The sequence below is a fragment of the Semicossyphus pulcher genome, unplaced genomic scaffold, assembly GCF_022749685.1.
Source record: "Semicossyphus pulcher isolate SPU_LCO1_2020_fin unplaced genomic scaffold, fSemPul1.0.p SCAF_24, whole genome shotgun sequence".
Taxonomy (NCBI): domain Eukaryota; kingdom Metazoa; phylum Chordata; class Actinopteri; order Labriformes; family Labridae; genus Semicossyphus; species Semicossyphus pulcher.
In genome coordinates, this window is record NW_027211698.1 from 12,438,814 (window position 1) to 12,454,464 (window position 15,651).

At 42.1% G+C, this 15,651-nt stretch overlaps 3 protein-coding genes and 1 non-coding gene across 5 annotated transcripts; 2 read left to right on the forward strand and 2 right to left on the reverse strand.

Moving 5' to 3' along the window:
- Positions 1–393: 393 nt before the first annotated feature.
- Positions 394–2,382, forward strand: LOC138603550 (protein jagunal homolog 1-B). Its single transcript, XM_069675393.1, has 4 exons — positions 394–484; positions 1,453–1,550; positions 1,733–1,805; positions 1,909–2,382. Exons 2-4 carry the CDS (start codon positions 1,462–1,464, stop codon positions 2,296–2,298), a joined length of 552 nt encoding a protein of 183 aa, XP_069531494.1. The 5' UTR covers positions 394–484; positions 1,453–1,461; the 3' UTR covers positions 2,299–2,382.
- Positions 2,383–5,673: 3,291 nt separating this feature from the next.
- On the forward strand, positions 5,674–8,147 carry LOC138603551 (C-type lectin mannose-binding isoform-like). Of its 2 annotated transcripts, none has more exons than XM_069675395.1 (6): positions 5,674–5,951; positions 6,653–6,767; positions 6,851–6,981; positions 7,117–7,330; positions 7,512–7,687; positions 7,792–8,147. In XM_069675395.1, exons 4-6 carry the CDS (start codon positions 7,119–7,121, stop codon positions 7,842–7,844), a joined length of 441 nt encoding a protein of 146 aa, XP_069531496.1. In that variant the 5' UTR covers positions 5,674–5,951; positions 6,653–6,767; positions 6,851–6,981; positions 7,117–7,118; the 3' UTR covers positions 7,845–8,147. The 2 variants fall into 2 exon arrangements, with proteins under 2 accessions (XP_069531496.1, XP_069531495.1); XM_069675394.1 differs by having other exon boundaries at positions 5,674–5,884.
- Positions 8,148–11,122: 2,975 nt separating this feature from the next.
- Positions 11,123–11,241, reverse strand: LOC138603805 (5S ribosomal RNA). Its single transcript, XR_011309261.1, has one exon. It is a non-coding gene; the product is annotated as a 5S ribosomal RNA (ribosomal RNA).
- A 273-nt stretch (positions 11,242–11,514) lies between these two features.
- LOC138603675 (high-affinity choline transporter 1-like) lies at positions 11,515–15,219 on the reverse strand. Its single transcript, XM_069675552.1, has 8 exons — positions 14,638–15,219; positions 14,454–14,567; positions 14,219–14,374; positions 13,995–14,143; positions 13,776–13,919; positions 12,581–12,734; positions 12,292–12,506; positions 11,515–12,118 (listed from the first exon to the last, which is right to left on the reverse strand). The coding sequence occupies exons 1-8, from the start codon at positions 14,819–14,821 to the stop codon at positions 11,582–11,584; spliced, it is 1,653 nt and encodes a 550-aa protein (XP_069531653.1). The 5' UTR covers positions 14,822–15,219; the 3' UTR covers positions 11,515–11,581.
- Between the last annotated feature and the right edge of the window lie 432 nt (positions 15,220–15,651).

Sequence of the window (15,651 nt, forward strand, 5' to 3'; positions counted from 1 at the left end):
TGTGTAAGAAACAAAAGAAAGTAAGAGGGACCATTCATATTCTTGAATAGGCTTAGACTACTGTCCTTGTACAGTTACAGTTAAGGCAATTGTCCCGTCATAGATGCAGTACTCCATGGCATCCTTTTTCTTTGTTCCATTCAAAACCTCTACATATCTAAACACATTCAGGTAAAATGTACTTTTAAATGTCAAATGCATGCCTTTTATATGGTATTTTTATGGATAGCAAAAAGACCTTTAATTTTATTTTCAGTTTTCTAGCACCATACGCATCTTAACGATGGCGAATAAATGGATACCTAAGGCTAAAGTATGTATATTTGCGTAAGAGAGAAATTGACCAATCTGAGTTTGAGACGTCATATTTCCGGTCTGTCCCTCTTTCCTCTCTCGTATGGATCTACCCAGCTAGCAGTTAGCAGGTGTTCCTTGTGTCTACAAGCATATATATGCTGTTTTTATGAACGACAGGACATAAAAAGTAAGTGCAATGATTTATCTCTCATATGTTTTCATAAAGGTTGAGTTATGTCGCGGTTTGGTCACTTAGCTTCTCTTTAAGCTGTAGCAACCTAGCCTACATTCCCATTCGAATGACTCACAGTAACTAACGGTTGGCTAGCATAGAGCTATTAGCTCCGCTCTCTGCTGTCTTCTACCACCCTCAAGTCATTACAATTGACATAACAACATGGATACTAATATCTGAAGTAAAGCTTTGGTTGATATATTTAAATTGAAGTGCTTATTGAGTGGACGTGGCAAGTACAATTAAAATACATGCATCTTCCAAACGTTTACCATGCTAACTTAGCAACGCTAGCAGTGAATGGCAGACGTAGCATACAGCTGGATACACTTCTGTGGGGCTTACAGAGGTGGTAGTTGGAGGTACTTGATTTGAGTACTTTATTTTCGTGCAACTTTCACAACAATTATAATTAATGCAAACAAGACGAGCAGAATAATTAGGAAATATGTTTTGCTATAATATTACAATATTAACTACCCAACTGTGTATACAAATACAGCTGAATCAGTCTGTAAGTTATACAGTTTAAAATCATGCTTTATAATTGATGTAGAAGTATTTTATATAGTAAATCAATCACAGCGGTAGTTTTCTGCTTTGACCTTTACTTTAACATGTAAAGTACATTTTCTACATTATAATATTTATACATTATATACCGAATTTTACTGAAGCAACATTTTAAATGCAGGACTTTCACTTTTAACTGAGTCTTTTACTGAAGTAAAGAAAATATTTCCTCTAACATATTAATCTAATAATATGTATGATACACTTTGATTATTTATCTCTGTGTGCTCTTTGAGGCTGTAATTTGTGTTGGTGTTATAAACATTGACCCACCAGCATCTCACTGAATTTAATCAACCACCTTGCTTTACCTTATGTTGTGTTAAACTTGTTTTGTCTTCTTTCAGATATCCACTATGGCTTCTCGAGCAGGTCCGAGAGCAACGGGCACAGATGGCAGTGACTTTCAGCACCGGGAGCGGGTGGCCTCACACTATCAGATGAGGTAAGTTCTTTTAATAAATAAGCAATTGTATCTTTTAGATGAACGTAAAATAAATCTGTTGTAATTTGATGCAGATATTTTTCTATCAGAGCAGAATTTAGAATCAATGCATCGATGAGTAACTTAAGCCCTAATCTACTTTGTTTATCTGTGACTGTACCGATCTCTTTCATTTGGCTCAGCGTTGCCTTGAAGTCTGAAATCCGTAAACTCAACATCGTCCATGTGCTGATCTGGGTGCTGATGGCAGCTCAGGTAAGAACACACCTTTAGAAACTGAAGCAAACCTTTTAAGAATAAGCCTTTTTTTGACTGACAGGTGTACCAGCTGATTTCTGTGTTGTCTCCTCTTTCTCAGGTGATAGTGAGCCAGCTGAGCCTCGTGTCCCACAAGGTAGTCGCCACTCCGTACCAGTGGGAGTACCCCTACCTCCTGAGCATAATCCCCACAGTCTTCAGCTTCTTGGCATTGCCCCGCAACAACATCAGCTATCTGGTCATCTCCATGATCAGCGCCGGGCTCTTCTGCGTGGCCCCGCTCCTCTACGGCGGCATGGAGATGTTCCCTGTAGCGCAGCAGCTCTACCGGCACGGCAAAGCTTACCGCTTCATCTTCGGCTTCTCCGCCGTGTCGGTCATGTACCTGGTGATCGTCATCGCTGTGCAGGTGCACGCCTGGCAGATCTACTACAGCAAGAAGCTGCTGGATCAGTGGTTCACCAGCACGCAGGAGAAGAAGAAGAAATAAGTCCACTTGAAGCACGCTTCGTGCTGAGAGCTGGACAAAGAGGACCTTTTGAAAACAGTCTCAGAACTGGTAAATTTCGCCAGCTAAGACCAAGAGAAGACACTCCCAGAAGTGCTGTGGTCCTCTGTCATCTTTTTTCTATATTTATAATTAGACAGTGATGATTTCATTGTTTAAATGTTCGCAGGGAATCAGCTTGTGACTGCTGACATCTCTTTGTACATTAATCCGGCTGGCATTTCATCGATCAGAATCATAAACTGTAAATGTTTGCTCTCTGTCTGTACCTTGTTTTTTCAGATATTGACAGTGTAAAAAAGAGTAACTGGAAGAAAGCTGTAATAACATAGAGGTCCGTGTTTTTAGAATCAAAAATAAATTTAAAGATTACAACCAGTTTGAAGGTCAAAGGTTTTATTGGCTACTTCTTCAAAAGCATTTTTTGTCGCCCAGCAGACCTCATTTTCCCTCTTCACCTCTCAGCAGGTTTATGCTTTCTACACCTGTTGTGTGTGGTCAAAACATTCCCTGTAGGGTGAGGGGTGTGTAAGCAAGGGAAATAAGGGCATAAGGGTCATTTCAACCGCCGCTTGAGCACTTTGTATTGTGGGATACAGTAGGCGAGGTAGACCGGTCCGATGCCCACTGGAGATTTTCCCTGGAGTAAGGGGTTGCTCCTCCGCTGCTCATCCGCTGTCCTCACCTGCGTCTGCAGCGCACACCTGCTTTCAAACAAGTCGTCATCGGCCTCATGAGGACAGTCCTTGTCCTCTGCACCCTCAGACCTGGTGGAAATATTGTTGTTGTTATTGTAGTTAATTTATACTTCCTGAATGCAAATCAGCCTTGTAATAGCATCTGTGCACTTGCAAATTAGAAGGCAATCTGCTGTTCAGGTGGACAGGCCCACTTTGACAAGCAAATCATGTGGGGTGATTACATCCTTTATGTGTCATACAGGCCATGTAATGACAAGAGGTCGGATGGACTGATGTTGGCAGCATGTCGAGCCCAATTACCTTCAAAGGTGTTTGCTGTGAGTATGATCTTAAATCACTTTGGAAGCTTATATGAGATCAAATCTCATATAAATCTAGACTGGTTGCAAAAATATATTGTATATATATAATATTTCCTGTAGTTTATTCGAACTCTTTGCCTGACTTTAAAAGGCCGACAGCAGCTCCAGTCCAGTCCAAGCGGTCAGTTATAAAATCGATCGTTATATTAGGTTTAAAATGTTAACAGCAATAATGTTGTTTCACATAAAAAGTTAACAAAGAAGTTGTAATTCTTTTCAGAAAAGGGCCTTATTAGGCTACATTTGATACGTTTTTAAATGTTTAAAAAAAGATAAAAGATTAAAAGATCCCACTCCCCAGAGCATTCGGATACAGCCTCTTAGTGTTGGGAAAATGGTTTGTATGACTTTCTGATGTTTTGTTTTAGTATGTAGGAGGGACGACATGTAGGAAATGTGTTAGTGTTACTAACTGGGTCATTTGTTTTTCATTTTCAAGTTGTTTTCTTCCTGTTATGGGTCCTCCCTTGCTTCCCAGGTAAGATCAGCCTATTCTATATATTGAAACGTATATAAACACAGGGTTTTCCTGGCTCAGAATGGGCCTTTGGGGGGTTGCGACACACAACAGTTTAATTGATCCGGTACATTAAAGGCAGTAAGTCTGCATTACCTTATTTGAAAGAAATCTATGCATTTGTTATTTCTCATTTGGTTAAAATGTAAAACCCAATTTACTGGTTTAAAAAGATGAAAGGGTGTGGAGTTTTGAGAAGGGAGGCAGGCAGTGGTGGAAAAGTACATGTTTAGTCACATTACATTGTGGTTAATGATGTTTGGACTGTGACTCCAAACAAAGTGAGCGTCTGATCATTTTGTCCACCAGATGATAATTTTAATATTGTATTACAGGATGATCAAATGCAGTTCTCTTTCTTTCTAGGCTACTTCTTGGAGTGCTTAGATGGAATAGGAAGGGATTACAGAGGAATACAATCCAAAACGAACACCGGAAAGACGTGTCAGAGATGGGATGCAAATGCTCCACATAAACCAAAGTGTGTATTCGAGGTTTCTGCCTGTTACAAGGAATGTGCCGAATATTGCTAAGTGCTACTCATGGTGATTCATGTTGGGCCTCTCTTAAATAACATAACAAAGAGTCGGTCTAGACCTGCTCTTTTTGTAAAGTGTCTCAAGATAACTCTGGTTATGATTTGTCGCTATACAAATAAAATTTGATTGATTGATTGATTGATATTCACATATTATGTCATTTAACATCTAATATCACACTCCACATGTTTTATATAACGTTCTATATGTGTCCACGACAGCTTTTGGCCACAGTCCAAAGCAGACCGGGAGTCTAACTTCTGCAGAAACCCTAATGGAATCGACGGACCCTGGTGTTACACCACTGACCCCAACACCCGCTGGGAATACTGCAATGTGAAGAACTGCAGCGGTAAAAATCATTAAATATTAGGGCCCGAGCACCAACGGGGTGAGGAAACTCACAGAAAACACGTCTGGTAAATTCCTACATTATTACGGGCGTGGCTGCGTTCAGCGAAAGGAAGTAGTCGTTAGCTGCTTGCTAGGTGTCACCTCAGCTAATAGTTGTTGCTGAACTTAACCTCTTCTGGTGTGGACCCACTGCACGCGACCATAGACTGTATTCATTGCATGCGACCAACTCACCTTCACGCGCGTCCGCCCAGCCTAACTGGTCACTTATTTGCATGAATTGATTGATGAGTCCTTTCAGTCAAACCAGCAGCCTACAAGGTGTATTTACTAAATAGTACATCACAGTTTTCTTTAAATGCACATTATGATTTAATGAGAGAAGCTGTCAGAAAGTGGCACCTCTAGCCTGGTGCGCGATGCTAGGTATCCCAGCATGCTTTGAGCATGTCAGAAAACACGTCATAGTATAGCATCTCAAAAGAGTCATAGCAGGTCGTGAAAGTCACAGTATGTCATTAAAAACGTCAATTTAGCATGTTGTATAAAAGTCATACTATGACGTGGTAGTCTTGTCAGAGAGAAAGTTAGTGATAGCAGTTGTGTTCTTGTGCCAAAGAAGTAGATCTAGTAGATCTAGTCTGCTTAGGTCTAGAGGTCTTACTACTTACAAGTCAATAACTAATGTTGGCATTCAACCACGTCTTAGTTAACATTAGCTTGGACGTCAAGCTTCTCTGTATGGTAATGTTCTCTTTCTTTCTAGACTACATCCTGGAGTGCATAAATGGAATAGGAAGAGATTATGGAGGAAAAAAATCCATAACCAACACCGGAAAGACGTGTCAGAGATGGGATACAAATGTTCCACATAAACGATAGTGTGTATTCACATATCATGTCATTTAACATGTAATATCACACTCACATATTTAATATAACGTTCTATATGTGTCCACGACAGCTATACGCCACGGTCCAAAGCAGACCGGGAGTCTAACTTCTGCAGAAACCCTAATGGAATCGACGGACCCTGGTGTTACACCACTGACCCCAACACCCGCTGGGAATACTGCAATGTGAAGAACTGCAGCGGTAAAAATCATTAAATATTAGGGCCCGAGCACCAACGGGGTGAGGAAACTCACAGAAAACACGTCTGGTAAATTCCTACATTATTACGGGCGTGGCTGCGTTCAGCGAAAGGAAGTAGTCGTTAGCTGCTTGCTAGGTGTCACCTCAGCTAATAGTTGTTGCTGAACTTAACCTCTTCTGGTGTGGACCCACTGCACGCGACCATAGACTGTATTCATTGCATGCGACCAACTCACCTTCACGCGCGTCCGCCCAGCCTAACTGGTCACTTATTTGCATGAATTGATTGATGAGTCCTTTCAGTCAAACCAGCAGCCTACAAGGTGTATTTACTAAATAGTACATCACAGTTTTCTTTAAATGCACATTATGATTTAATGAGAGAAGCTGTCAGAAAGTGGCACCTCTAGCCTGGTGCGCGATGCTAGGTATCCCAGCATGCTTTGAGCATGTCAGAAAACACGTCATAGTATAGCATCTCAAAAGAGTCATAGCAGGTCGTGAAAGTCACAGTATGTCATTAAAAACGTCAATTTAGCATGTTGTATAAAAGTCATACTATGACGTGGTAGTCTTGTCAGAGAGAAAGTTAGTGATAGCAGTTGTGTTCTTGTGCCAAAGAAGTAGATCTAGTAGATCTAGTCTGCTTAGGTCTAGAGGTCTTACTACTTACAAGTCAATAACTAATGTTGGCATTCAACCACGTCTTAGTTAACATTAGCTTGGACGTCAAGCTTCTCTGTATGGTAATGTTCTCTTTCTTTCTAGACTACATCCTGGAGTGCATAAATGGAATAGGAAGAGATTATGGAGGAAAAAAATCCATAACCAACACCGGAAAGACGTGTCAGAGATGGGATACAAATGTTCCACATAAACGATAGTGTGTATTCACATATCATGTCATTTAACATGTAATATCACACTCACATATTTAATATAACGTTCTATATGTGTCCACGACAGCTATACGCCACGGTCCAAAGCAGACCGGGAGTCTAACTTCTGCAGAAACCCTGACCAAATCAACGGACCCTGGTGTTACACCACTGACCCCAACACCCGCTGGGAATACTGCAATGTGAAGAGCTGCAGCGGTAAAAATCATTAAATATTAGGGCCCGAGCACCAACGGGGTGAGGAAACTCACAGAAAACATGTCTGGTACTTACAAGTTTTAAACGGCTGCTTTGGTGTTTTTGCTTTGATCTGCTGTTTCTCCCACTCTCCAGAAATGGCTGCTTCTTCCTTCAGTGCTGTGGTGATGGGCAGGAGCGTACAAGTGGTGATGAAGAGGCTGTGTTGGTCCGATGCTCTGTTCTATTGCCGAGACTTTCACTGGGACCTGCTCAGCGTACGCAGCGAGGAGGAGCAGAGGGAGGTGGAGAAGGTATTGAGAAACGCCTCCTTCGACCTCACCAAACATGTTTGGTTGGGCCTGCGCAGGTACGAGCTCCATTTCGCAGACGGTGGATGTTACTCCTTTTACTTTTTGTAGTATTCTATTAAATTCATGCATTTTCTACTTTACCAAAGTCAGCTGTGTTGATGTTACACTTCAACTCACATAAAACATTTAAACATTGGACTTTTACTTCAAAGTTAAAATATCAAGGCATCATTTTAGGTACCTGAGGGGTGAGACCTGGTTTTGGATGTCCGGTGATTCCACGAACTTTAACTACTTGAAGACAGGACCCTTCTGGCGAGAAACCAGTCCGTGTGGCGGCATTGACACCAGCGACCGCTTCCACTGGAGGGACTTTCCATGTGATGAACACCTTCATTTCATCTGTCTGAAAGGTGAATATTCCAGCCTCATCATCCTGTCTTTTCATACTTAACTTTAGCCCTTACAGTTTATTAATCTGACCTTTCACCCCTTCTGCCCCTGCCTGTTTTCACAGACGTTCAGAATGAGGATGAAAGAGTGGAGTTCTACAGCAGCACCAGATCATAAACACAGAATGAAGAGAAGCTCAAGTCTTTTGACTTTAACCTCTCTAAATGTCAAAAGTTTGTGTAAAACCTGAACATTAATGTGTTAACGAAGACAGAAACTGATTTGTTACATGATTAAATCTTTTTTGCTGTGGTGTAGCATATGTTTATCTAGCTCAAGTACAGGCTATGATTGGTATAATTTACTATGTGATAACTAACCTTTAGTAGATACTAAGAGTGCAAGCTTTTCCAAACAAAAAATATGAGAGCAGATTTATTATTTATATATGTATGGGACAGGTGTAGGCTGGTGTTTGAATGTCTAGTCAATTAATTTATAAACATGGTTTCTTGCAGATTTCTGTCATTTCTGTAAAAATAGTTTCAAAAATAAAGTAAAGTGAGTGAAATTATGTGAGAATATGAAGAACTCGTAGTGGAGTTTTAATTCTGGTTTAAGGTCTCGTTCCTTTTTAAAAGGATTAAAAATCTAACTGAGAACAAAAACACTTGACCACACAATGTTAATATAAACATAGTGTGACGGATTTTTTGCGCTATAAAGGCCTTCCGGTTTGTTGAAAAATTAGCATAATAATCTTTTGCGACAGTCAATTGTGGATAGATCGATAGGACGCATGCGTAGTTGGTCACGCATGCGTAGTAAGTCACGTGACTCAAACAGGGTCAGCAGTGGCGGAAACGTTTACAACTTGAGAAGGTGAGTGTGCTCCTCATGAGCTTGCTTTTCTGGGGCGTGTGTAGATCGAGAGGAGAAATGAGAGACAATGGAGGGAAAATACGAAGAACTTGAGTTTCTTGTGGGTTATGAGTCAGTAAGAAGCCACACAAACACACGTTTAACACAGGGACGCTGCGCCCAATGCTAGCGAGCATGAGGCAATGCTAATGTCTCACAAAAGTTTGTACATTGGCTGTTTTGAGTGAATAAACCAACGGAGCAGCGGTCAAATCCGCCCGAGTTGTGCAAGGGGATAATTGAAGATGATTGTGAGAATAAAAATGTCGTCATTGATTGTTTTGTGAAAGTTTAATTGCTTATATCGTCGCAGGTAATTAACGCCACAGGTGGATGAGTAATTAGCATAAGCGGCTAGCATAGCACTGTAGTCTCTTAAAGGAGAACGCCGCAAAGGGCCGCCGCATTGAGGACTATAGCCTCTGTATATGAATATGGTGTATTTTGGTGTATGATTTAACCGCTAAGCCAAGCCGGCGCTGTCATTGACTCGCAGTAACAACAGCTTTTACACTGTTAGTTGCTCTTGTTAAGTGGAATAATTACATTTTAAGTCATGGATTACATTTTCTGTAGTACTGGATAGTTCCAACAGTGATTAATTTCACTTGCGGTGTTTTCACATTGTTATTACTAGAATTATCGCATTTTAAGACACAACAATAGGCCATGTTGTATCTGATCACTTGTGGATTAACAGCTGATTGGTTGAATTTTTACATCACTATATTTCCATTTGAAATTAAGTGTGTGAGTCCCCTCTCTATTGAGCTGGCTGTCTGCTGGTTTATTCACTCAAAACAGACAATTTTGTGACAGACAATAGCATGAACCATTAGTATAGCCTTATGCTGGCTTGCATTGGGTCCATCGTCCCTGTGTTCAACGTGTGTTTGTGTGGCTTCTTACTGACCTCATAACCCACAAGTTAGGTAGTTAGTGGGCTAGTTAGTTAGCTGGCTTGCTAGTTGGTTAGTAAGTCAGTTGGTTAGTTAGTCAGGTAGTGAGTTGGCTTTTTAGTTCGTCACTTAGTTAGTGAGTCCACACATCCACTTTCCCATGTCACTTTTGTCAAAGGCCTACGGTCATGAGGATGCTAAGAACTACTGTGGATAGACTACCAGCAAAACATGCTTTAACCACCTAAAAGTCCTAATTGAATAAAAAAAGTCATAGTATAGCCTGTCGAAAAAAGTCATAATATAGCCTGTCGAAAAAAGTCACAAAAACGTCATAATATAGCATGTCGAAAACTTACAAGAAAAGAATGTAATAAAAAGAGACAACTTCTCAGTGCAAATAACCAGATTGTACTTTATTCACCAAGGTTGGTTTAAAGCATACATATAACAATACATTCTTGAACAGTTTATTGTTTTTGTAGGGTTTAAATGTAACTGTCAGCTGTGCTTCATGTTACGACTCATTGTCTCTCTCTTGTAGATCTGTTGGCGCAGTGGACGATGAAGAGGAACGTAAGAAACTGACCACCTGAGAGAACTTCTCTGTGCTGAAGCTCTGAGGTAGGAAGCTTTTCTAAGTGCCGAAAGAAGACATAGTATAGCATGTCGAAAAACGTCACAGTAAAGCATGTCGAAAAAAAGTCATAGTATAGCATGTTGAAAAAACTCCCAAAAACGTCATAGTGTAGTCTGTCGAAAAAAGTCACAGAAAAAGGTCTATACAGGTGATGCAGGTAGCCGCTTATGCTAATTCAGCGCCAACACGTGGCGTCGATTACTTCGGGCAAAAACAGCAAGAAAACTATGAAAAAACACCTGTATATAGATATTGTTACATTGCCCCAAACAGCCATCGTGGAAACTTTAGTTACAGTCGTTAGCATAGCCTTATGTTAGCAGCATCCATGTGTCTAACAAACGTTTTATGTTTGTGTGGCTTATTACTGACCTCATTATCCGCATTCTTCCACACTCCGCAACTTTTCCTCTCGTTCTCCACATGGCTTTGTGAGAAGAAGCAGGTTCGTGACGAGCACAAGGCAACCTGAGCGATTGATTGCCGCCAGCTTTTAAAGTGCTCCGCCACTAATGCCGTGTTTGAGTCACGTGACTTTCTACGCATGCGTACTATGTTCTTTTTGGGTATCATTGGCAAACTACAAACCGACGTTAAAGGTGTATGTCGTCGCCTAGGGTATCGGATCAGATTTATCTATATATACAGTCTTTGATTGATCTATCTATCTATCTATCTATCATTAAGACGTTTCATTGAGCTTATTTCAGCACATTTTATGTTAAGCTGGGGAGAGTGTTAAAGGTAAACTGAAGAAAAGAAAGTGTCCTACATGGAAATAACAGCATTCATTTTATTGTGGGTTTGTCTTTAATTTGTCACTTATCATTTACTGCATACAACATAAAATACCCTATAATCGTATATTACTGGTTAGTTGCTACACTTATTTTAACTTCTTCATTCCGTATATTGTTTTTAAAAAATCCTGTCTTAGCCGTTTTGTCAGTGAAGAAGCAGCAGCGCCCTCTGCTGTCCGTAAAGAGAAGTGCAAAAGCTTACAGCACCTGGTATTCCCAGGCGGTCTCCCATCCAAGTACTAACCAGGCCCGACCCTGCTTAGCTTCCGAGATCGGACGAGATCGGGCGTGTTCAGGGTGGTATGGCCGTAAGCAACAGTAAGGTACACAAAAGGCTATATAAAGATAACGTCAAGAATATTGAACTTTTTTGCACAAGAACAGAGATTCCTTCATTTAAGAAGAGGAGAAAGAAATCAAATTGCCTTAACTTATATTTTTCATGTGGATAATTTCAAAACTGTACACAAATTATTTTACTATATAACAAAAAACAATATCCTTTAAAACATGTGCTTTATTAATAATCACATTTGTGGAAGCAAAGTGCATAACAGTTCTTGTGTTTCTTTTTCATTAAGATCAAAATGTTGTTTAACCAATAAAACAGGCACCAATATAACTATTACAAAAAGAAAATATAACAGTCAACATTCAGCAACCTGTATTGAGCATTGGTTCATTTTCATTTTGAACATCAGCTTTTTCACCGTCCCTCTCTCTCATCCCGTCCGCTGGTGTTGCTACTTCCTGTGATTTCGCCTTGAACACGTCCCACCTCTCAGGAAGGACCCCCCTGTTAAACAGGAGTGAGGCCACATATGAAAACACCACAATGGAGAGCAGAGAGGACAGCATGCAGATGGTCTTAAAAGGCGAGCGCTGAACGTAAACACCATCCACCAAAGTGCAGCCTGGGAAATGTAGGATTACAGGGAGATTGAACACCGGCTCCCCGCACAAAACTCGCATCACAAAAGCGACCGCGTAGCCTGTCACGGCCCCGTAGCCGTTGGAGACCCTGATGAAGAGGACGCAGATCAGCTGGGGGAGCATGATGGTGTAAGTCAAGTCCGAGCTCAGGATCCAGAAGGCCAAGATGCTGCTGTCCAGGTAGGTGAGGGAAGTTCCCACGATCCCTACAGCTACTATTGAGGAACGAATCACCCACTGCAGCTCCCTATCTGATGCCTAAAGACAGGAAGACAGTATTTCAGTTAAACACAGAAATGGGCAGAGTCTATAAAAGGGGGTGGGACCCTCACCTGGGCTTTTCTTCCTGCACCGAGACACATGAGAGCAGCCGAGGCCAGCCTTAGTTTGGTAGCTTTCCTTTTAAAATATGTTTAATAATATATGTGTACCTGACGTCTAAAGAGCTTGTAGATGTTGATGGTGAAGATGGAGGTCGCCGCCAACAAGCAGGAGTCTGTAGACGACATTGCAGCACCGGCGATCGCTCCCATACCGACGACAAAAACAGCCGTTGGGGTGAGATGCAGAAGGATGATGGGTAACACCATCGCTGCCTCTCCTCGCTCGTATGGAGACGGAGATCCATACGAGGTCCGGTTCCAGTCTGAAACACAGGAGGAAGCTGCTCGAAGCTTTCCAGCTAAGATGCTAATGCTTGACTGATTTTGTCAGATTTACCTGTAGAGGCTGCGACGGCGCCGATCAGCACAGGTGGGATTCCAAGAACAAGGACGAGACCTGCTGCTACGAAGCAGATCATTCTGGCTGTGGATGTGGAGCTGGAGGAGAGAGTCCTCTGGTGGAAATCCTGGAACGCCAAATTTCCGACACTCTGGGAAAACAATTAATGCTATATTTATTTTAGGACACATCAACTTAGCATTTCATTCTGTACAGTGTCGTGTTTCACGTGTTCTTCCATTTCCAAATTTTTGTGCCTACATTGCCCACAATGCAATGCAACCAATCCACTGATAGATGGTGAAGCCTGTTTTATGCTAGTAGCTGCTAATGTAGCCCTAAGAGCTAAGGAGCTGGGGACCTGTAAGCTCACATCTAATTTAACAGCCCATGAAAAATGTGCCTCAATTGACTTAAGTGACATCACTTGAGGCAGTATCAATTAACTTAATTAAAAAACCTATACACAGTGATACCTTGATGGTAGTTAAATTAGACTTGTGGATTAACAATTTGTGGAGACGGAAGTGGTAAATAAATGCTTGTCAGACTTTCAGACTTCATGCCACCCCTGCATAAGTCCCAGTCAGGCCACCCTAGTCAATAAAGTCTGGGCACACCCCTGTCCGTTAAAGAGCAGCTCCAGTCATGTTCCCAGACAGATAAAATGCTCTGCTTGAAATAATAAATTCTGTCTGATATGTCTAATTACCTTGTAAAATCCTCCCAAGGAATCTGCATAGGCCCCGCCCACTTTGCAAATCTCTAACCGCACCATCCGTCGCGAAAACAAAACGCGTCTCTGCCATCGTTCAGTGGCAACTTGTTGAAACTTAGCTCCCTTGAAATGTAGTAATTAGTAGTAGTTACAAATGATGACGACGGTTACAGCTGGCTCGCGCATCGCCGAAGTGGTTGCCATAGGTGATACATAATGATATGTCCTTAAATGGGATTGGCACCTTAGGTTTGTGACGTCACAAAGCTGCCAACCTGAAAACGTGTTGTTCAGCCTGTCCTTGGTACACTGCAGTTTAAAAGCAGACAGGCCCAGCCATGGAGATGACTGCCCCTGATAGCACATGAAGAACACTACGTGGAGATGTTTACATGGTTAAACTGGATTTTCACTCGAGGGGGTTCCACTTTAACTTATTTCAAGATTGACTTTTGAATAAGCGATATTCTTTACCATTGCCAGGAAGTTATCGATCCACCTCCACATGTCGTCAGCTTCAATCCTGCCGATCCACGGTGCCCGATTCGTGTTGTTGAATGCCGTTTGAGTGATGTCAGTGTAAACGTCACTTGCCAGAACAAACGGCGCACACAGCCACTGGAAACAAAAGGAAAAACCAGAGTTAAACAGAAATAAATCCAATGTGGAGTCAATGTGTGTTTAAAGACTCACCAAGCTACAGAACACCAGAGACAGCTGGACGACGTCGGTGAACGCCACTGAGTAGAGGCCTCCGAGGAAGGTGTAGACGATGGCGACTGCAGCGGCGATCCAGATGCAGAAACTTAAGGGGAGGTCGGAGAAGACGCTGACGGTGACCCCTGTTGGAAAGAAAGTCCCAGTTAGATAAAGTTCGTAATTTATTATATATATAAGGACAATAATTAAAGTATTACCGAGGGAAATGAGTGTAACAGGAACCCACATCATCTCACTTATGAAGGGAACGACGGCAAGAAGCCCGCTCAGTGGTTTCCCGTACTTCCTCTGAAACGGATCCATCATGGTGACGTAGTTTTTGTCCCGCATCGGCTTCGCAAAAAACAGTCCACCTTAAAAAAAAAGAGGCTTATCATTGTATTAATTTAGCAAACACATAGTGGATTGATTTGAATAGTAAGAGGGTCTTACCAATGATAAAGGAAACAGACATTTGCAGAGGAATAAGAGCCCAGATCAGCCCCTTTGTGGGGTCGTAAACCGTCTCTGCAACTCCAATAATGAAGGCGCCTCCGACCCACGTGGCTGCAGCACAAACACAACAAAGTATTACAATGTTAAAGTTTTAACAAGTATCAGCTTGATTTAAACTCACCCGTCATCGTGAAGACCCCCACGGCCAAGCTGACCCTCCGGTTCGCCAAGAAAGACGCTTCAATCTGTCCGTCGAGCGCGCTCTTCTCCAGCCTCTTCGACTTCAACGACGCCCAGATGCCGATCCCCAACACCACCGAGTAGAAGACGACCATCATGATGAGACCTGGTATGTGGACCGCCATGGTAGAGGGTTAAGCTCAGAGGAAAGGACCCGCAGGTTCGGAAGTGGAAGCAAAGAATGGGAGGATGAGAGTCGGAACGTCAAAATGTAACAGGCGGCCGCAAGTCAAGGTCAACGCTGCTGAGTTTTTATTTAAACTTGCAGACACACTAGACTCACGTGTGTCACGCTGAGTCCTTACCGGCACATCTCTCACACAAAAGCGTCCTTGACATATTCCCGCTCTGCCGGGATTCCTCTCAGTCGTTACTTTGTCTTCATTTAGATGTTTTTCTTCGCTCTGACACACAACGTTTCACTAACATGCTACTTTAGACAATTTCCTTCACTGAGACAGCAGCTTAAACACACAAGGAACCTTTTATTTTGACTCAGTAGAGACAAACAGACTTCCCAGGATGTGGTGTCATCAGGTAGAAATCTGACTGAACTCAGGAGATTGGCGTGCCATTTTCCAACCATCCATTATTATACCTTAGCATGTCCTGTTCAGGGTGGGAGGGGGGTAGAGGCAGGGTGCAGTCAGTCACAGGGCTGACACATAGATAATAAAATAGCATTTTCAAGAGACACAGCAGAGACATGTTAAATCAGACAGGTATGAGAGGCTACATATGTGTGCACACTGCCAGAAGCGTTGGGAATTACGGCTCTATGATGGGAGCCGGATTTTATGGCTCCGTAGCTTTCATCGTTCGTAAATGTCACGTATGAGGTAGAGAGTGGACGCATATGTAAAATTCTGCACTTTTAAAATTTAAAATCTTGGCGCTCACCGTAGACACTATGTTCTGGTGACATAATTCCGCTGCACGTGACCGAGTGTAGCGG

Coding starts and splice junctions, on each gene's coding strand:
- LOC138603550 (XM_069675393.1), top strand. CDS start 1,462: ATGGCTTCTCGAGCAGGTCCGAGAGCAACGGGCACAGATGGCAGTGAC. Junction 1,551..1,732: donor GCCTCACACTATCAGATGAG/GTAAGTTCTTTT, acceptor CATTTGGCTCAG/CGTTGCCTTGAAGTCTGAAA. Junction 1,806..1,908: donor GGGTGCTGATGGCAGCTCAG/GTAAGAACACAC, acceptor CCTCTTTCTCAG/GTGATAGTGAGCCAGCTGAG.
- LOC138603551 (XM_069675395.1), top strand. CDS start 7,119: ATGGCTGCTTCTTCCTTCAGTGCTGTGGTGATGGGCAGGAGCGTACAA. Junction 7,331..7,511: donor GTTTGGTTGGGCCTGCGCAG/GTACGAGCTCCA, acceptor GCATCATTTTAG/GTACCTGAGGGGTGAGACCT. Junction 7,688..7,791: donor TCATTTCATCTGTCTGAAAG/GTGAATATTCCA, acceptor CTGTTTTCACAG/ACGTTCAGAATGAGGATGAA.
- LOC138603675 (XM_069675552.1), bottom strand. CDS start 14,821: ATGGCGGTCCACATACCAGGTCTCATCATGATGGTCGTCTTCTACTCG. Junction 14,568..14,637: donor GGGGGTCTTCACGATGACGG/GTGAGTTTAAAT, acceptor TTTGTGCTGCAG/CCACGTGGGTCGGAGGCGCC. Junction 13,920..13,994: donor CTCTGGTGTTCTGTAGCTTG/GTGAGTCTTTAA, acceptor TTTTGTTTCCAG/TGGCTGTGTGCGCCGTTTGT.